General features: G+C 36.3%; 1 protein-coding gene across 1 annotated transcript in view; it reads right to left on the reverse strand.

Annotated features, from left to right (window-relative positions):
* Positions 1–26679, reverse strand: part of GRID2 (glutamate ionotropic receptor delta type subunit 2) — a 346586-nt gene that overhangs the window by 194682 nt on the left and 125225 nt on the right. Inside the window, exon 5 of the mRNA XM_019647546.1 lies at positions 22536–22731. Coding sequence (XP_019503091.1) covers positions 22536–22731 — 196 coding nt within the window. The remainder of the gene's footprint in view (positions 1–22535; positions 22732–26679) is intronic.

Genomic DNA, 26679 nt, shown 5'->3' on the forward strand with positions numbered 1-26679 from the left:
AAAGGGGGTGAAGGAACCAGCCGTGGAGCTGTCTGAGGGAAAACTCAAGGGAGAGGGAACAGCCAGTGAAAAAACTTGAAGGGGGGTGTGCTTGGCATGTTCAAGAAACAGCAAAGAAACCAGATGAACCAAGTCAAAAAGAAAAGCTGGAAATGTACGGATCATATGACTATGATTTGTGGCATGAAACTACGGCAGAATAGCAGAAGTAGGGAGACCAGGTAGGAGGCTTGGAGGCTATTCTAAGAGTCCAGGTTAGAGCTGATAGTGGCTTGGACTAGGGTAATAGCAGTAAAGGTGGTGACAAGTATGTGTTCTTAAACAAAACAAAACAAAAACCAATAGCATTTGCTCACAGATCAGACATGGGATGTAAGAGAAAGAGAAGTCAAGAAACATTTCAAGGCTTTGGGACTAAAATGGTTTTGCTACTGAGAAAGAAACGATGAAAGGTGAGCTACTGTTGAGTATAAGATATAATAAGTTCAAAAAATGTATATTAAACAGCCAGATGATGAATAGAAAATATCAAATGGGTAAATATTTTTGGCCAGTTAGATCATTAAGTGGCTTTCATGGCATACCTAACTTAAAAAATGCTCTTGGGGCCGGCCGAGTGGCGCATTGGTTAAGAGCTGGCTTGGGATGCCAGAGGGCCCCGGTTCGGATCCCACATATGAGGGCCAGAGACACTGCCCTCTACAGCTAAGATGCTGAACAACAGCTCGACCTGGAGCTGGGCTGCTGTGAGTTGCCGGTGATGGCAGGTGGGTTGCAATGGGCTACTGTGTGTAGCCAGCAGCCAGCGTGAGCGGCCATCCAGAAGCCGGCGACTGATCTGCCTCACCCAGGAAGAGCGCAATGATGCTGCCAACTTGGGCCAGTGAAGCAACGTCCTCCACAACTAGACTGAAGAACAAAAGAATAGCAACTTGTCTGTTCCCCTTCCCTCAATTCCCCAATAAAAATCTTTAAAAAAAAAAAATGCTCTTATTTGTATAAACAAAATAAAAACAGCAGTCCCAAGATACAGCTCCTGATTTTCAAACAGTATTTTACTAAAAACTATACAAAATATTGTGGAGAGTTCTAAGGAGTGCAGGGTTGAAAAATGAGACTTGGGTCATATATTATTGTGCATAATATGTGAAGCAATTTCCAAAAGCAGATAGATGGACCAACTTAATTAGATTCCCTAATGTACAAAAGGAATTTGTCTACATTTGCATATAATTATTTAATGCAAAGTCCCAAATGGATGATAAGAATGTTTCTGTTGCTAGAATTACACAAACGTGTGTATCCTTTATGTGTTAACATGGTGAAGGAGAATATTGATACTTGGAGCTGAAAGGCGATAAAAGCTTCTGTACTTAGCAGCTCAAGTGCAGTATTTCAAATATTTCACTTCACTGTAATTCATAAGTTTCCTGTAGGCTAGATATTTTGTATATGCAGAGTTAACTACACGAAAGTGCAATACTTCTCTGACAGTGATAGAATTTGAGGCAGAAATCTATCATGTCCACCAGCTGCTGAACAAACGGGGCATCCAAGCTTTACATTCTAGGTCAGAATCAGTAAACAAAAGCAAATGGTGGGCATTATTGTCAGGTAAGGGGAAAACAATAATTAGTGAGTATCTACTCTTTTCCAGGCAATATCCTATGCTCTTTGAAAATAAACTTTGTATTTTCACACTACACAGCCCTTACTTATTATTTTTACAGGTAGAAAAACTGATGCTCAGAGGATTAAAATATATGTATTCCCTGAAGTACATTGAATCTGAATTCGCTTTATTTTTTTCCATATTTTAGCTTATATTTTTCCACTTTACAGTGAGTTACAAATTATGTGCTACATTTAGGGACATTTACCTGGTAATTTCTCAGGATCATGACTAGGCCCTCGTGACTGATTGTTCAGCCTCAGATCCGGTTTCATCTCCCTCTAAAGCCCAAACAATATAAGCTTAGATCTCATACGTTCTCTTGGATTCTTAAAAAAATATTTAAGATACCAGTTAAATCATGATGTTCCAGAAATGTTCTGCACCCAGGCTGTGGTAGCGGTTACACAAATCACATGTATATCAAACAAAAGTCAATTCTACTATATGCTAGTTTTAAGAATAAAATTTTTTAAAACTTAAAAAAAAAAATTTAAGACAGCATTGTTTGGAAATTGTCAGAGATTAACATGTAATTTCTCCTAAAACACTGCAAAAATTTTGTAACTATACTAACAAGGAAAAATAAGAATAAGTGTGAAAAAATTAAAAAAATTCAAAATTAATCTTCCTGGGCTTATACAATAACTATATTATGTTGTCATATTCAGGCATAAACTATGCAATCTGGTAACATCTGTATGTAATATACATATATATATATACATATATATATATATATATTCACACACACACTGTACACAAGCACACATCATTGATTTACACCAATATTAGCACAATTGTTCATCTGCTTGTTTTTATATATCTTTTATCAAATATAATATTTTAAAATTAAAGGGTAAGACTATTTAATAACAGCTCTGTGACTGTCTGCCTTCCTGACTTTCATCTTCCCTATTTTTCTTTCTTTTTCTTTCCTGTCTTATTCTCTGTGTGCTTCTCAGGGCCTACACTAGGTTGAGGTGAGTAAAACATTTGGCTTGGGCACAAAATTGAAGAAAGCACCAAATTCAATAATCACAATAAATCACTTTAATGCAATATTTTAAAAAATCAAAATTAAAAATTCATGATGAATAAAATATCAAAGTTTTAAGTAACAACTGGATCTGCCAATGCCACGTGGAGCCATGTCTATATATAGTGATTATTGAGGGGGTTTTTGCCCCCCCCATCTTAGACTATGTACCTGAGGTGAGTGCCGTACTTGCTTGACCTTAGCCTAGACCTGCTCTGTAATTCCTGCCTTGCTTCCCAGCCATCTAGATGAAAAGTATAAAACAAGACCATACAACTGATCATTTTACCAACCTAAATACACAAAATCCCACATGTTAACCTCCTTTGATCAAAATAATAGATCTCAGTTAAATAAACACTCACAATGAGACTGAGATCATTTAAATTAGAAAAGTGTTGAGGCCCATTCTATTTATTAGACAATTTATTTTACTGAGAGCTGTGTGTAAGACAGTGAATATGTTCTAACACCGAGAATATAATAAACATACAGAAATATCTAGTCCCTTTAAGTCCAGGCTTGGAAATTTGGGGGTGTAAATTCATGAGCAATCTGAGATTGATGGCTATCAAAGAAGACTTTAGTCATTCAAGTTGGAAAGAAAGACTTAAGAGTCAAGCTTGAAACTGAGCTCCTTAATTTTATTCACTAGAGATTTACAGAACAGTTATACACATATATGAGTTGTTGTAGAGACACAAGGATAAACTGATGCATCAGTTATGGATCCTGATTGCAGCAGTATACAATCTAGAAGGATAGATAGACACAGACAGGTATAATAGAAACCATATGTGCAGATGGAGAAATTACCAAGATGAATATGTTATTAATAAATTGTTAAATTATTATTAGTGGAGGAAGGAAATATTTTAGGCAAGAGAATCAGGAACGACTTCATAGTAACAACTGAGATGGACCTTGAAAATGAACAGCCAATGGACAGAAAAAAAAATCCCGCGGGATGAGTAGATTCATGATGAAAGGGAAGAAACGAACACCTGATATGTCAGAATACTGAGGAATACAAAAGAAGTGAGTCACTTTGTTTGATAGGAATACAAGGCATATGAAAGGGGAAAAAGAGATAGCTGGACAGATGTCCAGCACAGACTAGGTGTTTGATAAAAATTTTTTGAATGAAAATAATGAATGCGTAAATGAAAGGAAGGATAATGCCAAATTGTAGAGACCTTTGAATGCCAGGATAAACAAATTGCACTCAAGATAAAGTGGAGTACTTAAATGCTTTTGAGCAAAGGTGGATCGCTATCAGAACTATTCTGAGGAAAGATTAATATGCGGGAGGGGACCAATCAGTTAGTAATTTCTATAGTCCAGGAGGATAGTAATAGTGACATGAATTACTAAATTGGACACCGAAAGGGAAAGGACAGAATAAATGGCAGAGATGCTACAGAGGCAGGATTGATAGTAAAAGCAATTAACTGGCTCTGGTAAGAAATATGAAAGCAATGAAAAAGACTCCTCAATTTCCAGCCTGGATGACAGGGAGATTATTAGTGCTTTTAGCAGAAATAAAAAAACACAGAAAGATAAGCATCAACTTGCAAAGGAAGATAATTAGTTCACTGCTAGACATATAGCTGGTGGGGGCATTGGCAGGTCACTCAGGTAGAGATATGCAGCAAGCAGATAAGCATCCTGTTCCTAAAAAAATAAATGCTGTCACAAGGGGAGAAGTAACATTTGCCACTGATGTACTCTCACTTAACCTCTACTTTCTGATTAATTACATGTAAGGAGCAAAGATAGTAAAGGTTCTGTATCTTCGTGTTGAAACATTCAAGATAATCATGTACATATACTAAAAAGCCTGGTGCTATCAATTAAAGTGATAAAAGATTTTAGATTACTTAGATGTACCCGATATTCTGGATATCTAAAGCCTCTTGCTGAAAAACAATAGAATGGAGTGGATTGGGTTTAATATTAGTCTAGGCCGCTGGTTCTCAAACTTTAGTTGCATCCAAATCACCTGAAGAGCTTGTTAATATAGAATTTCTGGCCCCACCCAAATAGTCTCCATTAGATAGTTCCAGGGTAGGGTCTAAGAATTTGCATTTCTCACAAGTTCCCAGGTTTGTTGATGCTGCGGGTCCACAGACCACACTTTGGGGATCACTGGTCTAGGTCACAAGTTTTTCAATAACACCCAAGAAGAGTGATTCCCAGAAGATAATCTGTGAACAAACTTTATCACAAACACTTGGACTGCTTATTAAAAATTTAATTATTGTGATCCCACCACAGACCCAGTAATTCTTAACATCTGGGTTTGAAGTTTGGGAATAAGCTTTTTGTGCAGCCTTTGTAGGTAATTCTTAGTACCTTCTAAAGTTTGAGAACAACTCTAATTGTGCTGTGAATTTTAATTAGCTTTGGGAGGACATTAGAGACTTAAAAATTCTATAATTGTGGTAGAAAGAGCAAATGACCAGGAGTTGAGAGGTGTGGATTGTAGTCATAAATCTTGGCACTAATTAGCTGTGTGTCCTTGGATAAATTACTTAATCTTTTTAAGCATAATTTTCTCACCTATAAAAGAAAATGATTAAACTGGAAGATCTTCACATTCCCTTTCAGCTCTATGGCTGTGATGAATTCTGGGAACACTGATGGGTAATGGTCAGAGGCAAACATTCCCAGAGAGTTTAGGAAAACCAACATTTCTCAGTTAGGTGGTTTAGAATAGCACACGTTTTGCTTTTGTTCTGTTAAACTGTACACACCTCTCCCCCCATTCTGATTTGCCTCTGTTGCTGGAAGTAGGTTGTTAGGTTATTGGTTTCTTCTGCCTTTGAGAATCACTATTGGATGAGCCATTTTTGTGGGTTGGATTGACTAGGCAGCACAATCTGATTTCTATTGGAGGAAATGATGGAAATTATAGAAATTTATAATATTATAAATTATAGTAATTCAAGTTAGCCAAAATATTGCCTCTTAAAAAAGGAATATTAAGATAGCACTTAAATTTATATGTTCCAACTCACACCCATTAGGATGGCTACTATACAAAATAAACAGAATAAGTGATGGTGAGAATGTGGAAAAATTGGTGTGAATGTAAAATGGTGCAGCTGCTATAGAAAACAGTATGCAAGTCCTCAAAAAATTAAAAACAGAATTATCATAAGATTCAGCCATTCTACCTCTGGGTGTATACCTAAAAGAATTGAAAGCAGGGACTCCACACATATTTGTAGCAGCATTATTCACAATAGCCAAAGGTAAAAGCAACTCAGGGGCCTACTGATTAGTGAATAAATATGGTATGCATACAATCAAATATTATTTAGCTTTAGAAAGGAAGGACATTCTACAACATGGATGAACCTTGAGGACATTATGTTAAGTGAAATAAGCCAGTCACAAAAGGACAAATTCTCTATGATTCCTCTTATATGAGGTAGCTAAAGTAGTCAAATTCATAAAGATAGAAAGCAAAATTATAGTTTCCAGGGGTTTGGGGAAGGGGGAAATGGGGGAGTTATTTTCTAATGGGTATAGAATTTTAGTTTTATAAGATAAAAAAAGTTCTAGAGATGAATATTGGTGATGGTTGTACAACAATGTGAATGTACTTAATGCCACTAAACTGTACAATTAAAAATGGTTCAGATGGTAAATTTTATGTTACAAATATTTTACCAGTTTAAAAAATAAAATAAGTAAAATTTTAAATTTTAATTAAAAATTATACATTGAATGTTAAATATGAAAATTACTAGTGTGATATGCTCAGATTATTTACAAACAAATTCCTTATGACATAAAAAGAGTTCTATCCTTAGTTATGAAGTTTTTGAAAACCTTTTTATACTTTTGGATTCTAGTATTTAATATTATATGTAACATAAGAAATAAAGGGAAAATTGAAAAGGCAGGCCATTTTCTACCAAATATAAGTATAATCTTACATTGTGATATATTTATTGCCCCCAAATACTATCAAGGCATTTTTTTATTATCTCCCAGATTGAGTTACTGCCAGTTGGCAGAGCCCTAAAGGACTTTGCAAAACATTGATCTAAAATAAGGGAAATAGAGTAATAGATATTTAACAAAAAAGGAAGAATTTGTAATCAGAAGTTTTAGTGCCCAAGATGACAATTAATCTGAGAAATGTAAAAGCGGAAGGATCACTAGTATTAGTGGCTTTTATGTTTTAGTAGGAGAATTGAATTCAGAAGTTGAGAACAAAATCACAGAACACTGACCACATAAATCAAAGTAACAGGGGAGGACAGGTCTTTTGAGAAATATAATAGGACATCCAAGGGCTGGGATCTACAGGAATGCCAATGAAACATATATAGACTCTTAATTCTACCAAGGGGAGGAAAGTTTCGTAAGAAACTAAAAATTTGAAGTATGTGTTATAAAGGTCTATGACTTAATGTAATGAAAACAAATACACAGGCATAAAAGTCCAATATCTTAATTAGAAATGTCCATAGAAAAAGGTTTCAATCACTTTGAGCCCTTTCAATATATATCTTTTACTACAGAACTAAGTTTTATAAAATTCTTGTTTATATTAACGGTCTTAGGGATAGAAAGAAAGATAGCAAACAGTGGACAGCTTAGAGGCATATTTACAAGACCACTTAGCATTTCCTATTTTTCACAAAGTAAATGCTGCTCTTTGGAAGTGCTGTCTGGCAAAAGAAATGTTGTCTTATGAAGTGTACACTTGAGCCTGACCAAGATTTGTACTAAGACCTGACCAAATTGTGTTTGCTTGCCAGTATATCTGCTTAACAGTGCAAATGTAGATGTGGACATGGATTGGACTAGAAAAGCCTGAAGGGTTAGAGGTAGAGTTATAATAAAGACAAAGTACTATTATCAATATTTTTAAGAGCTATCCTAAGTGATAATAACAAACCATTAGAAAAAGAGGCAAAAGAAATAATTTAGCAACATTTAAACAACATGCAAAAATGTACAAATACACATTTGAAACAATGTTCAACATTATTTATAATCAGAAAAGGGAAAATGAAAATGGGATACTTTCCATTCATCATTTTGGCAAAAATGAAAAAATAAAAAGAGTAATACCATTTAATTCTGGCAACTTCAGGCAAGACAGTGGGAAAATGGCACCCCCTTATTGTATTGATAATAGAAGAAATTGTTATAGCATTTTTAGAGACTACTTTGAGAGTGGTTATTAAATTGAAAATGCACATGTTCCTTAACCTAGAATCCCATCCTTAGGACTGCATTTATATAAAACAATAACAAATACATAAAAATAAATGCTCATCATAGCTGCTTTTAGGGATAATATATGAAGCATTCCATGTGTTCATCAAGGGCAATGACTTGATAAATTATAGCAATTCATAATATATTTTGATGGTATCAAAGTGATATATAAATATATATGCTAACCTCAAACATGTTTATATTAAAAAGCTTCTGCACAGAAAAAAAAACATCAACAAAAAGAAATAGGCAAGCAACTGAATGGAAAAATATATTTGCAAACAAGACCTTCGATAAGGGGCTAATATCCAAAATACATAAAGAACTCATACAACTCTACAACAAAAAAACAAACAATCCAATTAAAAAATGGGCAGAGGACCTGAACAGACACTTCTCCCAAGAAGATATACAAACAGCCAACAGATATATGAAAAGATGCTCAATTTCACTAGCTATTAGGGAAATGCAAGTGAAAACCACAATGAGATACCATCTCATGCCTGTGAGAATGGCTATCATCAACAGGACAAATATTAAGTGTTGGAGAGACTGTAGAGAGAAAGAAACTTTCATACACTGCTAGTGGGATGTAAATTGATATAGCCACTGTGGAAAACAGTATGGCATTTCCTCAAAAATTAAGACTAGAATTACTATGTGACCCAGTCATTCCTCTTCTGGGTATCTACCTAAAAAATCTGAAAACATTTAAATGTAAGGATATATGTACCCCTATGTTCATTGTAGCATTATTCACAGTGGCTAAGACATGGAAACAACCTAAGTGTCCTTTGAGAGATGATTGGATAAAGAACATGTGGTACATATATACAGTGGAATACTACTCGTCCATAAGAAAAGATGAAACACTGCCATTTGCAACAACATGAATGGATCTTAGGATTATGATGCTAAGTGAAATATGTCACACACAAAACGTCAAGAACCATATGATTTCACTCATATGCAGGATATAAAACTGAAAGCAACAAACAAACTAGCAAAAACTCACAGGCACAGACAACAGTTACATGGTTACCAGAGAGAAAGGGGTTCAGGGAGGTAGAAGATAGTAAATGGGGTCAAGTATATGGTGATGGAAGGAGAACTGACTCTGGGTGGTGAACACACAATGCAATATACAGATGATGTATTATAGAACTGTACACATGAAACCTATATAATTTTATTAACCAATGTCACGCCAATAAATTTAATAAAGAGAAAGAAAACCTATGTCATACAAAAACCTTTACACCAATGTTAACAGTTTTATTCACAGTGACCAAAAACTGGAAACAATCCAGATGTACTTTAACAGGTAGTTAAACATGTTGCATTATACCATGGAATACTACTGGACAATAAAAAGAGAACTATTGTAATACACAACAACCTGGACAAATCTCCAAGGACTTATGCTGAGTGAAGGAAAGCAATCCCAAAAGGTTACTAATGGTATGATTCCGTTTATATGAGATTCTTAAAATGACAAAAATTTTAGAAGTGGAGAATAGATTATTGGTTGCAATGGGTGAGGGATCAAAGAGTGGAAGAGAGGAAGGCGACTATAAAAGGGCTGTAAAGGGGATCCTTGTGGTGATGGAAATGTTCTGTATTTTGACTCTGTTAATGTCAATATCCTGGTTGTGATATTGTGCTAGAGTTCTGTAAGGTATTATTACTGGGGAAACTAGGTAAAGAGCAAATGGTACACTGGATCTCTGTATTATTTCTCACAATTGCATGTGAATTGACAATTATCTCAAAATTAAAAGTTTAATAAAACAACAAACAAACAAAAAAAGGTTTACAACAGAAACTGAAAGTCAAGGACAAGGAAACATTTTATTTTAAAAGATGTCAAAATGGAAACTAAACAAAAAACTATATGCAAATGCATGTCTATCAAATATAGAAAAGTCATGAAGCTGTACCACAGAAGTGAATTCTAAAGGTAGAATTGTATGAGTAGAGTGAGCTGATTTAAGCATCAGAGTATGATGTTTAAAACACATCCAGTAAAGTTTTTACGTTTTTGTATTTTTTTAACAGAATTTTTAAAGATGAATCTGCACTTTCAAATTTGGGAAGTAAATTTGAGAGTAAGAACTAAGCCAGATGATATATGGCCCAGTATGTGTCTTTGACCCACAGGCATAGGCTGCTTCACCTTCATTTTATTGTAGCACCAGGATGGTTCGTTTTATGTGCCAACTTGGCTGGGCCATGGGATGCCCAGACATATGGTTAAATATTATTTCTGGGTCTGTTTGTGAGTGTGTTTCTTGAGGATATCAGCATTTGAATGAGTGGACTGAGTAAAGCAGATGGCCCTCCCCAATGTTGGTGGGTATTATCTAACCCACGGAGGGCTGGAAGAAAGCATAGTAATAGAAGGCTGAAGTTTTCTCTCTCTCTGCCTGACTAGTTGAGTAGGGACATCAGCCTGCTCCTGACCTTGAACCAGAATTTACATTGTCAGTGTTCCTGTTCTCCAGCCTTTAGACTTGGATTGGAATTTACACCATTGGCTTTCCTGGGTCTCCAGCTTGTAGACAGCAGATGGTGGGACTTCTCAGCCTCCATAAGAATGTGAGCCAATTCCTTATAATATATCTCATTTTATATATTATATATATATTACATATATATATATATATATAATAGGTATTTATCATTAAATATAGAATATATAATTTATATATAATATCCTATTGGTCCTATTTCTCTAGAAAACCCTGGCTAATACAAGCACCTTAATATCAAACTGTAATTACTTCTTGTTTCCTGCATGCATTGTGCTATGCCAACCTTCATGCTTTTGTTCAGGCTGTCTCTTCCCCAGTCTACTTATCCCTACCTTTTACTTAATTAAATCTTACTTATTCTAAGTTTGACATTACTTCCTCTAGGAAACCTTTGTGATTTGAACTGGACTGATTCCCTAGGCTATGCTCGGTTCCCTTCCTGTTTTCTCATATTACCTTGTACATCTGTCTGTGGGATAGCTACTATTCGGTGTTTTACTGCCACACCCCCACTAGACTGATCCATCTCTGCATCCTTTGTGGCTAACAGTTTCCAGTACTTAGCAGTCACTGGATAAAAAAGTTCATTGATTAAAGGAATGAGTGAATGAATAGATGAATCGAAAATGAGTCCACCTAATTAAAAGAAGAATTGGAGCAGGTCTGGCTTTCATCATGGATTAAATCACTATATTAAAAAAGACAATTTTAAATGCACAAGCTCTGTTAATAGTGGGTTAGTAATGTCATCTTTATAAATATAAGGCAACACCACTTTATAATTTTTGCTTAAAAAAAAATATATATATATATATAAATATATATATATATATATATGTATATATATAATTTGTTGTTTTTTCCTGCGCATCTAGGAAAAAAGTCCTTATTTATAGTTTGCTTTGTGTGCTATAAGATCTGACATATTTTAACTCAAGTTAAAATGCTTATGACTGCCTAAGAAGTATATGGTTTTAGGTTTCTCCTTTCCTCTTTGGGGAAAACATCTAATCAAGACTAATTTTGATTTAAGACATCCATGAAGATTATTAGAAACAAAAATGATTTGGAAAAAAATAAATTCAAAAAATTCCCAACCCCAGACATTAAAACTGCATTGGCAGGGTTGCTGGAAATGGTTGTCTGTGAGTTCTTTAATTCTTCCACTGGTGCAGAAAGAAGAGTGATATTCAGTGTGTGATAACTGACACAGATCTAAAAAATCTGATTTCTAAAGAGCAAAAAAATATGTCACAGGGATCTGAGCTCCCAGATGCAAGTGAAGTGCTGAAGGGAATCATACATTGTTGGAATTATTTGGCACAAGCACAAATGTAAATGCACTGCTACCTTTAAGCCCAGTGGTGTGGCAGCCCGGGAGACTCCTGGCATTTTCATAGACCCAAAGCTGTTGAATATTTTGTCTTGTTTTTTCCCCAAGTTGTGTTCAGTCTATTTATGCATTTCTGTAAGAAGAGCCTAACCCCAAATTTAAGTTTCTGTGCCTAGTCAGTACATTATTAAATCACTTACCGAAGCTCAAGTTAGCTCCTACTCTCTCTCTGCTGCTGGCTCATGAATTGTCATCTACTTTGGCATTTTTACTCAATAGCAAATGTGCTATAGAGCTCTAGGAGGAAGAGGAAAGGAACAACCAGGAAAGAGAATGCAGCCAGTGGTTCGTGGGTTTGAGTCACATCGTAAGACCAGGAAATAACCTATGTAAAACTGTGTAACACTCAAAATTTGTTTTCTACTCAGCCTTCTTAGTTCCCGCTTACTCACTTCATCCTTAGCTGTGAGAAGCAATGCCCTCCATTCTCTCAGGGGCCAGTAAGACTGCTCTTAGCCAGGCCTCAACCCTGCCATTGTCATTATGCTCCTTTGAACATGCTCGCCCCTCCTGCCACTCTACACTAACCAACTTACCAACACAGTTTGCCTAGAGCCTGAAGCCCATGTTGACTAGATCCCTGAATGCCCATCATCATGTACAATCCAGAACTTCCAGCTCACTCCTCATTTCTTATCAATTTGGATCTGCTCAGCCCCTGTTTTGACCAACTCTCCCATTCCTTTCCAACTCTCTAAACTCTACTACTCTGCTCTATGGAACTCTATCATCACCATGACCCCTATATCTAGAGAGATCATACAATTTATTGTTGTGATGGGAATAATCTTAAGAGTGAAAAGGGATGAAAAATTCTAGGACCACTTCTGACATGTGGCGGGGGGACCTACAATCCAACTCAATTCTGACACAATCTAAGGAGATAGTGTCAGATTCCACAGATTAAGAGCTCAGTCCTGTAAGATTGTCCCCCACCCACACTCACCCCTTCAGAAGCCAATTGCAAGTCCAAGTTGTTACCTGTGCTTCTGACAGACTGACTGGATATAAATTGGAGGTTCCAGTGACCTCTTCCTTGGGTGTAATTAATTTGCTAGAGTGGTTCACAGACATCACAGAAACAGTTTACTTACTGGATTACTGCTTTATCATAGAAGGACATGACTCAGAAAGAGCAAAATAAAAGAAATGAATAGGCAAGGTATGGGGAAAGGGCATAGGGCTTCCATGGGCTCTCAAAGTCTGCTTCTCTTTCCAAATTTCCATATGTTTACCAACCTGGAAGTTCTCAAAACCCAGTCCTTTGGGGTTTTTTATGAAGGCTCCATTACACAGGTGCAATGATTAAATCATTGGCAATTGGTGATTGAACTCAATCTGCAGCCTCTCTCCCCTTCGTGGGGTTGGGGTAAAACTGAAAATTCTAACCCTCTAATCACAGGGTTGGTTTCCCTGGCAACCAGCCCCATTTTAGATGCAGTCCAAAAGTCACCTCTTTAACATAATAAAGGACATCTCTGTTGCTCTCCTGAATTAGGAAATTCCAACCATTTTTAGAAGTTCTGTGACAGAAACAGGAGGATGAGCAAATATATATTTTGTACTACAAATCACAATATCACAGGGATGATGTCAAAAACAACAGAGGGACACCAGGCAAAATTGAGACTGTCCCAAATCAGGACACATAGTCACCCTGCATATATTTTTCAGTTTTTTAAAAATTTCCTTTTACCTTCATTGGCTGAGTAGAGCCTGCTTCTCCTCTGGGGATACTACGTTACCTGTGGTCTACTCAAGTGGTGGCTATTTTTCTCTCCTACACGATTCATACCACTGGGGCTGGATAAAGGCTAGTTGCCCTCTTTTCCCCTTTAACTACTTGTAGACGCTTGTCTCTAAAGTCCTCTAGCTTTGAAGGTCGTGCTATCAGACTATACTACCTGCTACTCCTTCTTACTGCAGTATCTGCTGACTCTGTCACTCCTCCAACACTGCTTGAAGATTTTATCACTTTGCTATCTGTCACTCTTTCAAACACTAGTTCTGTGGTTATTTTTGGTGATTTGATTATTCATTAGACATTCTATTCCGGTACTGAGCTTCTCAGCCTCCCGGCTTCCTCTTCTCCAAAGACTGTGTCGTTCCTCCTACCTCAGCCACCCACTCCCATGCCATATCCTTTCCAATACCAGCACTCTCTTTGTCACCTCAATTTCAAATGTGTCATTGTAGAGCCAACCTCATGTTACTTCCTGTCCTTGCCCTTCTGGTTCTCTGATTCTAACAATCCTTCAGCTCCATCCAGGCCTACAGTCCACTGACCCTGCCATCCGCTTGGTTCCCCCAGTCACTTTCCTCCCATACAGCTCAGATTCCATGATTCATAGTCACGATCATTGCTTTGCATACCCTTCCAACACTCTCACTGTAGTCACTCTTATTGTAGTCTTCCACCACGCCTATCTAATAAACACCAACTCTGACTTTCTGTCAACTCCATGTTTACATTCAGGCACCTAAAGACAGCTAGGGAAAACCCCACAAGCATGCTAACTGGGACCAGTTTATAATCATGACTGCTTCTGCAGAAGGGTCTTTTCTAGGAATCCCATTACATTTCACAAGTCTACTCTCTCTCCCATTCTCCAGAACAATCATTCTTACCTTCTTTTTCTTCAAATCCACACAGTTTCTATTGTGTTGATTATGCTTATTGATGGTCTTCATTCCTGTTTGTTTTATAAATACAAGCAGTCAAAAATGACCCTCCAGAGCTGGCCGAGTGACGCGTTGGTTAAGAACTCGCTTGGGACGCCAGAGGGCCGTGGTTCAGATCCCACATATGAGGGCCAGAGACACTGCCCTCTACAGCTAAGATGCTGAACAACAGCTCAACCTGGAGCTGGGCTGCTGTGAGTCGCCGGTGACGGGCGGCGTAGGCTGCAGCCCCTGTGGCAGTGGGTTGCCATGGGCTACCGTGTGTAGCCAGCAGCCAGTGTGAGCGGCCAGCAGCTGCCATGAGCAGCCGTCCAGCGGCCGGCAACCGATCTGCCTCACCTGGGAAAAACACAATGATAATACCAACATGGGCCACTGAAGCGACGTCCTCCACAACTAGACTGAAAAACAAAAGGACAGAACTTGTCTGTTCCCCTTCCCCCAATTCCCCAGCACTGTTCCCCTCCCCCCATTTCCCCAATAAAAATTTTTAAAAAAAAAAAAAGACCTTCCACTCGCTCCCACCACCTCATCTTTCAGCCCGTCTGCATGTGTGCCCATGTGCTCTATCTTCTCTCCTCTTATTGTAGCCGAGCCCCTTGTTATTCCAATGCCCCTAGTATTTTTGGCAGCTAGGATTAAAATAATTCAATTCTTAATGAGGTCTTTGTTCACATTTTAACCACTCTTTTTGGTCAATTCCTTTTCTTCTCACAGTATAGTTGTGTGTTGCTGGTGTGCTGTTTCTTTGTCAAGCAGAGGGAGAGAACTTCTGGGTCTCCAGAAGAATTTATGAGTTTGTTTTGCAGAAGGAAGGAATGTCTCCAAGGTAGCTGCAACCAGCTGCTGGCACCCAGGAGTCTGATGTGAAAAAGCTTTTTCTATGACTAAAGAAACAGCGTTCTCACTTCCCTGGAACTCCTGCTCCCCTTCCTCCCCTTTAAAGCTCCCTTAAGCTAGGTCTGGGACTTTGGAGATGGTCTTTGAACATTAGTCCACCATCTTCCCAGGCTGCTGGCTTCCTGAATAAAGCAATCTTTCCTCTCCANCCCAGTCGTCTTATACGCCGGCAAATACGGTACTTATCATCTATTCAAGGACAGTCTCCTGTCTCTCTCCTGCATCATGAGTTTTCCCTACTGTGTCATCCCATCAACATACAGACATTGTATATATTTTATTTCATACAAACATTTCCACAAACTTCACACCCCGCTCCAGGAACCCCTCCTATGACTCAACATTTCCTTTTAGCAAAGCTCCTTTAAAAAGTGCTTAATCTCATAATCTCCACCTCCTCCCTTCTCATTTTTTTTTCTTTCCAATCTAAATTTAATTTCTTTGCCTTTCATTCTACCAGATATGCTCTTGTCACAATCACCAGTGATTGCTAGTTGCCAAATTAATCATTAATTTTCAGTCTTCATCATACTTGATCGATGAGCATTATTTGACAGTTAGTTGATCATTTGAAATTCCTTGAAACACTTGTTTTAGTTTGGCTTCTAAACGGTCACTTTTAGTTTTTCTCCTGCCTCACTGGCCGACCCTTCCAGGCTCTTATACCGCTTTTATCTCCCCCTCCTCTAAAGACTAAGTCGTCCCAGGGATGAGTCTTTAGATAGCTTTCTTCTCTGGATACACACATATCTTTGGTGATATCATTGAGTCTTATGCTTTAAATACAAACTCTATGCTAATAATCCCCAAATGTTTATCTCCAGCTAGAACTTTCTCTTGAACATCCAATTCATATATGCAGCAGCTTTCTTGGCATCTCTGCCCGGATAATTAGTAAGCATTTCATATTAACTATTATGCCAAAGGAAAATTCTCATTTGGCTTCTCAAATCTGCTCTTCCCATAGTTTTCTCAGCCTCAGGGGAAAAAAAATGGCAATTTCATTCTTCCAACTACTTAGGCCAAACACATTGGACCCATCTTTAGCTTCTCTGTTTCATACCCCACATTCAATATTTTAGAAACTCTGGTCAGAGCTACCTTCAAGATATAATCAAATTCAATTATTTCTCACCAGTTGCACCATCATCACTTTGGCCAACCCACCATTTTATCTCAGTTGGATCATTGCAATGGCCTCCTCACTGGTCTGCCTGCTTCCAGCCTTGACACCCAACCCCTGTCANTATCATTGAGTCTTATGCTTTAAATACAAACTCTATGCTAATAATCCCCAAATGTTTATCTCCAGCTAGAACTTTCTCTTGAACATCCAATTCATATATGCAGCAGCTTTCTTGGCATCTCTGCCTGGATAATTAGTAAGCATTTCATATTAACTATTATGCCAAAGGAAAACTCTCATTTGGCTTCTCAAATCTGCTCTTCCCATAGTTTTCTCAATCTCAGGGGAAAAAAAAATGACAATTTCATTCTTCCAACTACTTAGGCCAAACACATTGGACTCATCTTTAGCTTCTCTGTTTCATACCCCACATTCAATATTTTAGAAACTCTGGTCAGAGCTACCTTCAAGATATAATCAAATTCAATTATTTCTCACCAATTGCACCATCATCACTCTGGCCAACCCACCATTTTATCTCAGTTGGATCATTGCAATGGCCTCCTCACTGGTCTGCCTGCTTCCAGCCTTGACACCCAACCCCTGTCATTTTCCACACAGTGCCTAGAGTGGGCCTTTAAAAAGTAAATCAGATCATGTCACTCTTCTCCTTACAATCTTCTCTTGGTTTCCCAGCTCAGAATAAAAGCCAAAGTCATTTAAATGATTCACAAAATACCCTATCAGTGATGCTTAGCCTTTATTGTGAATGGGAATCACCTGAAGGGATTTAAGATCTTCAGATGCTTTCCATTCCCCAAATAAGATACAACTGGAACTTTGGTGGGGCCCAAGCATCAACATTTGTAATGGTCTCCATGCTGCCTAACTCCCACTTTGATATCTCTTACCCGTCTCTGTCTACCCATATTTTTCTGTGCACCTGCTCCAGAGACATTGGGCTTCTTGACATTCCTCTTCATCATGGCAAGCTAGAGTCTGCTCTAAGAATTTTGCAGCGAGAGTTCCTTCTGCCTGGAGCATTTCCTGTCTCTCCTCTCCTTCTTCTCTGTATGGCTCATACCCTGTCCTCTCTCAGGTCTCTATTAAAATGTCACTTTCTCAGGGCTGCCTTTTGAGGCCATCCAATATGTGATGGCAACATCCCTCTTTCTGCTCCTGCTTCCTTTCATTTTTACCCTTCCAATTTTTCTTTATGGCACACATTGATGTGCTTGATTTCTTTCCAATACAATATAATCCATTTGGGCAGGGACTTTGCTTTTTGGGTTATACTTCCCCAAACCTAGAACTGTGCCTGGTAAATTAACAGCAGCTCACTGAATATGTGTTGAATAAGCAAGTTTAATCCACCCAGTTTTTCAGCCAGAGGTGAATAAAAGAGTAAGCTTACCTCATCATTGCATAGGGTCTGAAATTTGCCTGTCACAATCCTCCAAAATCCTTGAAGTTGGCCCATTTAATAGGACCAGTCGCTAACGTGGCTTTCATTTCAATGATCCAGTTTTCCAGCTAGGACTAGAGCTGGGCCCTGAAGCCCAGCAGCTTGGCAGGAGCCTTGATGCCCCACCTGAACCTTGTCAGTTTTCCTTTCCCATAGTGCTCTGGGACTTAAATAGACTAATGGCCTTACATATTGATGCTATTTTTCTAATCCAATACTGCTACCACCCGCTTCCCTGTGGCCATAGTATCACTCAGAGTTTACACCCCAATTTTTCTCCTTAACACTTATCACTACTGAAATACAACATACTTTATTTATCTTGTTTATTGTCTGCTTCCTCCAATAGAATGTAAACTCCAGGAAAGCAATTTTGTTTTCATTTATGTTCCCTCCAGTGACTAAAATACTGGCTAACACATAGAAGGTGCTCACTAAATAATTGTTGAATTAATGCATTAAAAAAACCCAGTTATATTTTTCAAATCACACTTTTTCTATTTATGTAAAAAGTCCTGGGAAGAGCAAAACAAAAACAAATTTGTTCTAGTTTAGTTAGGCTACTTTGGTATAGGTGAATGTCTCCCAAGAACAGCAGATCAGAACTTATTTACTTAATCCTCATTTATACCTGCTTCTTCGGTAAGAGCAGAATAAAGATGTTAGAAAGGATCAGGATCATACTTTGAAGTAAGAGAAACTGAATACGACTAGTAGTAGAATTAAGAACAAGCACAACCGGAGACTTTAATTAGATCTATATAAAGTTATAATTAGATTATGAGGATTGTTTTTCAGTGATGCAGTCTTCATTTGTATGAATTCTTGTCAAAGATACTGAAGCAGAAGTTTGGCCTTTTGTAGAATACTGACCTCTGAGGCCTTTTTTGCCTTCACAAATTAGAGATCAAGAGAGAAAAGGAAGCTTCTTTGTGAGATGTGCAAGGCTAGTTACTCAAGGAAGAATCCACGACTATATTTCATGTGTTCTCAATCTCCTGAACTCCCAGTGAGCTTTAGCAGGTGAGGAGATTTTTGTTTTTTGGTTGGTTCATTTTGTTTTATTAAAGCTGGCTGAGACCTTGGAAACTGAACCAAAATACATTTTATTATTACAAACTATTCTCTGTCTAATCAATTTTCAACTGCCTGTGATTTGGGTTGAAAGAAATATGTACTATAAGCAAATTTCACTTTGATATTTTCCATTATGAATTCATAAGGACATTCTTCACTACCCCTCTAGTAAATCAGACAACTGAATAAATGTGATGTAATAAATACTGGGAGACTTGATTTGCAGTTTTACACTCACAAGTCTTTATCAGCAGACCATCGGGAATCAGAAATCGTTCTCTATTCTTTTTATTGCATTATCTTTTTTATGTCACAATTTTACGTTAACCTTAGGACATATTAAATAATAACACTTTGTAATTACAAATCCCTCATACATACATTTTCTCAGGTAATTTTCAGGATCATCTTATGAATTTATGGCTCTAATCATTATTTATTGATGTTTTTACATATGTTATTTTTTAAACTAATGCTAAAAATCATATGAGGTAGAAATTCTTTATCATCATGATGAAAATCCTTGGGCTCAGAGATTTTTAATTAACTAGTCACATTTACACATTCTATTTTTTAAAAATGAACTAAATTCAAACATAGGTTAAAGTGCCTGCAAAGTCCAGCCTTTTGAATCCCACACTGTGATCATTCTACAAGTGGGTAAAGTGAGTCTTAGGGAAACCAAGTGACATACCCCAAATTATACAGCTAAGAAGTGGAAAAATCAGGAAAAAAAAAACCCAAATAGTTTGTTTCTAAGACCAAAGTTCTTTCTACTCTTCATAGGAGATTTTTTTTTTAAATGTATAACATTTCATAACAGCATAAGAAACACTAACCCAAGTTGAAAGATGATGGAATAGCTATGCATTTAAAGAAAAAAACAAAAACAAAAACAGCAGATCCTAAAGAATAATAAACTTAATTTCTCAGCACATGCTGCAAAATTATCAACAGTCTATTTGAAAACACCTTTATTTAATGGAATCTAAGGTTGGCATTTTCTCGTCTGGATATTTAGAATTTATTTTTACATATACACAAACGTCAAATTACATTACACATGGTTAAAAGATATAAAGCTAAAAAAAATAAAAGAATAAAAAAAACACAAGAAATGTAGAAAACTGTATGTACATACTTGGAAAAGGAGAGACTTTCTTAAACAATACTGAAGACCATAGGAAATATATATGTGTATCTTAACACTTGTATGCCTATAAAAGCTTCTAAGTAGCAATTGATATCCTATATCTTTTGATTTTATATTATTCTGGAAATACCAGGATATAGGAGGTATACCCATTTTGCATTAATACAAAGAATGTAAGGGTTGTTGTGTATAAGAACATAAGAATAAAACAAGGCCTTGTTTACGTGTATCCACTTGACTGGCTACCTCAGAAAATTACAAGAGCCTTTTATGGTCTCACTATTTCCACTCTTTTTATCTCCTCAGGGACCCTTATGTGATCACTGTATCTCAAGCAGTTTCCTTCTTTAATTTCTACAATAGCACTTTATTTGTTTATTTCACAGCATTAATTTGTCATTTTGTTTTGATTATGTATTTTAGTTCTCTTTTCTGTCTCTCTTACCAGACTCTATATTTCATGAATCCAGTGATTATTTCTCTGTGCTTAAGTTTATCTCCAGTTCCTAGATCAGTACTTGGTATATTAACTGGTACTTAGCAAATATTGGATGAATAAATAAATAATAAATGAGTAAATATGCTATATATATATATATATATATATATATATATATATATATATATATATTTTAAGTATTTGATTGGGAATCTGCTGGAAGAAAAAATAAAATTTCTCTGGAATGATATGGTATAGAAAAAGGTTGTAAAGTATGGCGAGCTTTGGCTTCTAAACTGGAATAAAAATATAAACTATGAATTTCAATTTATATTCATCCTCATGAAAACAAAATTATTTTTAACAGTAGGCAATATGAAGGAGAATAACTATTCCAAAAACCATTTAGTATACTTATTAATGTAAGTAAGCTTACATTCATTCACATCCTGTGATAACAAGTAAACCCTAAAATGCCTACCCTCCCTTATCCTCCAGACAACATATAGGTCCATTTACCCACCCTCTCTCCCCACCTTCCCCCAACCCCCCATAACATGGAGGACACCATATTGCACCTTCAGGAGCCAATGGGCCTCTTGAGAAAAACAAAAAAGAAACATTTAAGTATCAATTCCTGGGAAACTGGAATAAATATAATAAAGGTGAAGGAGTTACAGGCCATTGCTAATACTTCAAGGACTTTCACTTCATTAAATGCATTGTTAGTGCTTAGAGAGAGTTTTATGTGAGCATCATCAGTGTTTAAAATAATGATATCAATGTAATGACTGCCAAAATTAGTAGGCTGACTCTAGGACCATAGCAATAGCAGTAGCAGATGAAAAACATATGAAAAGACACAGAATAATGCAAGAACCTGTGGTAGAATAATTTTTATAGTCAGCAAAACATTCTCCAACATGGTATTACTGAGTGTGAATTTCAACAAGGAACTATGACTTGAGGTCCAAATTAAATTGCTGTGGAAGGTTACAGAGAAAAAATGTATACCACCATTGCTGTTGTTGCTGACATTCATTCATCCTGTAATTATTTATTGATACCAATGATTATGATTTTCACTATGTTAGCCACTGGAATAATTTTAAGCAAAAATCATTCAGTTTTCACTTGGAGGTTGATGTGGCCTGAGGAAGAAAACATTACTTCTATATATGTGTGTATAAACCATAGCCCAGAATAAAAACTATCTTCATTTTTCACATAATGTACTGCTTTCTAAGATCATCCCAGCCCCCTTTCTTTGTAAAATAACTTCTAAATGATGGCTCTATAAAGATAAAAAGATTTCACTTTTGGAAACAGAAACAGACATTTGTAGGAACTTTGTTGACAAGATTAACTTTTACTTACAGATAGCTTCACATAATCATACCTAAAGTTAAAGTTTTCATCTAAAAGCAAGTGCAGTGTAAAAATACCCTGAGTCATTTGAAAGAATTGGATAACCTGAATGATATTTGGAATTGGATTTGCTGTAAAAACCTTCACAGTCTTCGTTTATAAAAGTCTCTGACCCTGTTCTGAACAAAATACCAGCTCATGTTTTCTACCTTTGGAATTCTATTGGAAATAAATCCTTTAGACACACCGCAGAGGGCTTTGAATTCCCTCTACTAGCACAACGAGTCACCTCAAAATATTCTTTAATCACCAGAAGATATAACTTAACTGAAAACTCTATGTCAAAGTTAAAATTTAAAGGAAGAAACAAACAAATCTCAACTTAGCAATTCCAATATGGAAGACAACGTGGTAGACTCTGAATGCAGAACTATGGGCAGTACCTTTTGAATGCCTGCTTGGGACTCCAGGACGTTATTCTCTGATCCATTGCTTCGGTTGATCATCCTCCACATTTGGGAATACATGCTGTCCCTTTCAAAAGGATTCATTCCCTTCATGCGCACATGCTCATACACTGCAGAGTCCAGGACTGTGCCGTAAGGGATGTCTGTCTGCTTAGAAAGGTCCTGAAGAGTCCTTGATTATTAGGAGAGATGAGAGACACAAGCAAGAGTACTGAATATTTTAAAGTGGAAATAAAATTAAAGGAAACAAAGAGCAATACATGTAAATACAGATGTCAAATTACTTTTCTTATTTTGTTGTTTATTAATATTAATGTGTGATATATAAGAAGAATTGCTGTTAGTATGTATGGGACTTATATAAATCATGAGAAGACAAAATCATTACTGAAGGATAAGTGAAAATTTCTAGTGATAAGGCAATGCTTTTTTGGTGAACCTTTACTGCAAATCAATCAATCAATTCTAGCAATCCCATCAAAGACAAACTAGATTACTAGATAATCATATCTTTAGTTTTTTGTTGTTTTTTTAAATTCAGTATAAGCCCTAAGCCTATGTTCTTTTAGGTGGCAAGGCTTAAATATTTTCATAAAATAATTATATTTTGCATACACAACATGTCAAATGTATACTTAAAATGATTATTTATGATAGTCATTACTTGCTGACTGGTTATTATATACATTACTTACTGATATACTTTATCCTCACAGCAATGTCTCATATTCAAAATTATTTTACCCATTTTATAGACGAGGAAACTTAAGTTGAGAGAATAAAGGACTTGCTCAATGTAGCACAATCAGTGAGGGATAGAGATAGGATTCAAATATAGATCTGACTGGCTCCAAAGGCAATATTATTTCTACTGCAGGATGCTGACTCTCATTTCTATATTTCTTTTGCTATATTGTTTATTTTAAGAGAGAGAGAGAGAGAGAGAGAGAGACTGAGAGAGACATATTTGTATTCAAATGTAATAAATTTAATGCTTCTGGAAAGCATAATATTTTTTCAGCTTTCTCTTTTACAGAATAATGTTTCATGATTTTCAAATGAATCTTTGAGTTACAGATGGTATCTACTTTTCCCAGGTTATCTCTAAATAGGTGGTCAATTTCCTTACATTTGAGTTTCTGGCCACTCTACACTTTCTAACTTAGAGAACCAATTACCATCCCCACTGGTACTCATTGAATTTGTATAGGCACGCAACTCTAATGACTGACATTTAAGATCAAATATGTGTCTTTAACATATTGTTCACAATTAGATGCTAGAGTGTTTCAGATTCACTAACCTCTGAGAATGGGAGTAGATGCTTTGAAACACTATACTGTATTTTGAACAAAAATAAATACCCATAATGTTCCACGATCATGAGCCATGACTCTCATGTTATGTATAGCTCTGACCTTTTGGTCTGTTTCTAGATGAAGTTTGCTAATGATCATTGGGCAAGGTTATTGGGGATACTATTGCAGGTCACCAGTTGCCATCACGTATAAAATTGTGCTGCAAACAATAAATTATGAACTGTGTTTATGTGTTTATTAGAGAAATATGTGTACCAATTTCTAATGGTAACTGTCAGCAAAATAAAACCTGCATTGAGTTTTATGTTGTTGATGTAAGTCATTTACTCAGTGGAAACTACAGGATCATTTCTTTTGGCTCTATACTTTTTGCTGCATGAAATAATGCATTTAAAAATTACTATTTGAAGGGAAGGCATTTCTGGAATATTCTCTAAATACTGAACTAATTCAATCATTTATAAAAGATAAAGAGACAGTATAAATGAAGAATGAAGGACAAAAGCTGGAATATAAGTGAGCTACATGTATCTAGGGTACAACTTAATACCAGAGTGACAGGGCATTTGTTCCTCGGAAATACCATAATTACCATGGTAATAATGCAGCAATGAAAATTTTGCTTCAAAAGCACAATTTGCCTCTCATTTATAGCTGTTTCAAGTAGTAGAGGTAAAATTGATTTCAAAACATTAACATTTTAACATATTCTCCACTGTTTAGTGGAGGAAATTCTAAAGTGGCAATGCAGGGGAAAGAAATGAAACATATTTACACAGGATATAATAGCAGGCCTCCTTTGTTCAATTTCTTTTAATACAAGGGCCTAGGCCAGGTAGATATACAGAGAACTTAAAGGTCGACAACTGGAGAAGGCCATGTTTAGGTTCTTCTAGAACTTAAAGGTCGACAACTGGAGAAGGCCATGTTTAGGTTCATCAGAAACCCTCTCAGAATAGAATTGGTCACTTGTTGCTTAAGGGTTTCCAGCAATTGCTCTGATTATAACTTTAAAGCTTCAATTTGCTGGGGCTGAGATCAAAGTCCAGGGGTGAACATTTTTTATACCTATGTTTAAATATATAACTAGTTTGCCTAAATAGTCTTACTAGTAAAATACTGTTAAATAAATTAACACTGCCTCTTCACTTTCCCACAGAAGCCAATTGAAATCAAATGTTGCGACCTTTAATATAATCAGGTTTCTGTAACATAGCATTGCCTTAAATATTAGCTTTACAACTTGAATTATAATACAAAGAGTTTAGTTGGTAAAGCTGTTTTGTACACAATAGATTTTTTTTAAAGGAATGTCTCAATATATTGCCTATGTAAAGTTCCTAATGCCAGAAAAAAGCAGTTTATTTTTAACATACTTTAAATTTAGAATAGGAGGGCATTTATAACTTAGAACAAAGGCATGTTCCCTGTAGCTTCATTTCTGATATCAAGTTCAGCTTATAAATTTGCCTTGAGATATGCTTGCAATAAAAATTATAACTTGTCTTATTCAGCATGATTCCATTATAGTACACCAAGACAGCAACAAAGGTGACAAAAAGAAAATGAAGCAAAATGAAATGAGCTCAAATAGCTTATTACGGAAAGAGAAGGCTGTTTTAGGAGCCAAACACAGCAAGGTGGTGCCTGCTATAAGTGGTCATTTGGCTATTTTTATGCTAATAAAGTTTTAGAGCAAGATCAGCAGAAATGCTATAGCCTATATTATGATCCCTTAAAAGAAATCTGGTAGGTTATTCTACACGTGGTAATGCTCAAAAAATGTACCTGAAGGTCAACACCTGAGTGGATGTTATTTAGACATGCCAAATCATTGCTTTAAAATGTAAAACAATTCTAAAATAATTATTAAGAACCTCATATATAGGTTAATTTACCACAGTACAGATTGATACCTCTGTTTTAACAATTAGCAATATTTACCCAGGCTGTAGAAGGAATGGGAAAACCTAGAGCATTTTAGAAAAGTTAATTGTGAATATACTCATACTAGTATATTCCATTTCTCCACCTAACTACACAATACCCATATATACTCACATAAACTCAGTGAATTATCAGTCTGTGAATTATTCAACCTGAGTTCCCCTTCCCAAACCCACACCCACAGTCATGCACACAGAGTAAAAAATGAGTGTCTATAGGTATACATGGTGAGTGATAAAAGAAAGCAAATACTTTGCCACTCTAATCAGCCTTATTTTCTCACCATCTTCCTGAGATTCTTCCTTTATTACTCGTAGTGGTGTCCTATCCGACTAGAGACCTGGGTACTAAACAATACTGTAAGTTGATAGGTAAGTGATAATTATTTGCATGAACATTACATCTAATGAGACACTGTATAATTTAGGGCACTTCTGTAAATTTTAGGAATTTGCATAGATCTAGGCTTACGTGAAATTCTTTCCATGAGAAGAATATGCATTTAAAACACTTCAAGCATTGAAAATTAATTTTGATACATGTGTCAGTCTGATATTAGATATATCTGATAGCAATAGCTTTGACATTGGGTAGGTTAGATTTTAAAGTCAAGCAGATCTGTTATTTGTGAGCTGTGTGATGGTAGGTACCCCTGTTAACCTTACTTTCCTCATCTACAAATGAATAGAATAACAGTGTGCTCCTCAAGGAGTGATGATAAAGGACCTGTCATATCAGTATTAGAGCAAATTATCTATTGTTTCTCTATGAAGATTATTATTATTATAATGATCCCTCTCCTTATAATGCCCTATGTAATAATTCCTCATGGATAGTGTGTGTGTGTGTGTGTG

This window comes from Hipposideros armiger, unplaced genomic scaffold (genome assembly GCF_001890085.2).
Source record: "Hipposideros armiger isolate ML-2016 unplaced genomic scaffold, ASM189008v1 scaffold_112, whole genome shotgun sequence".
NCBI lineage: Eukaryota > Metazoa > Chordata > Mammalia > Chiroptera > Hipposideridae > Hipposideros > Hipposideros armiger.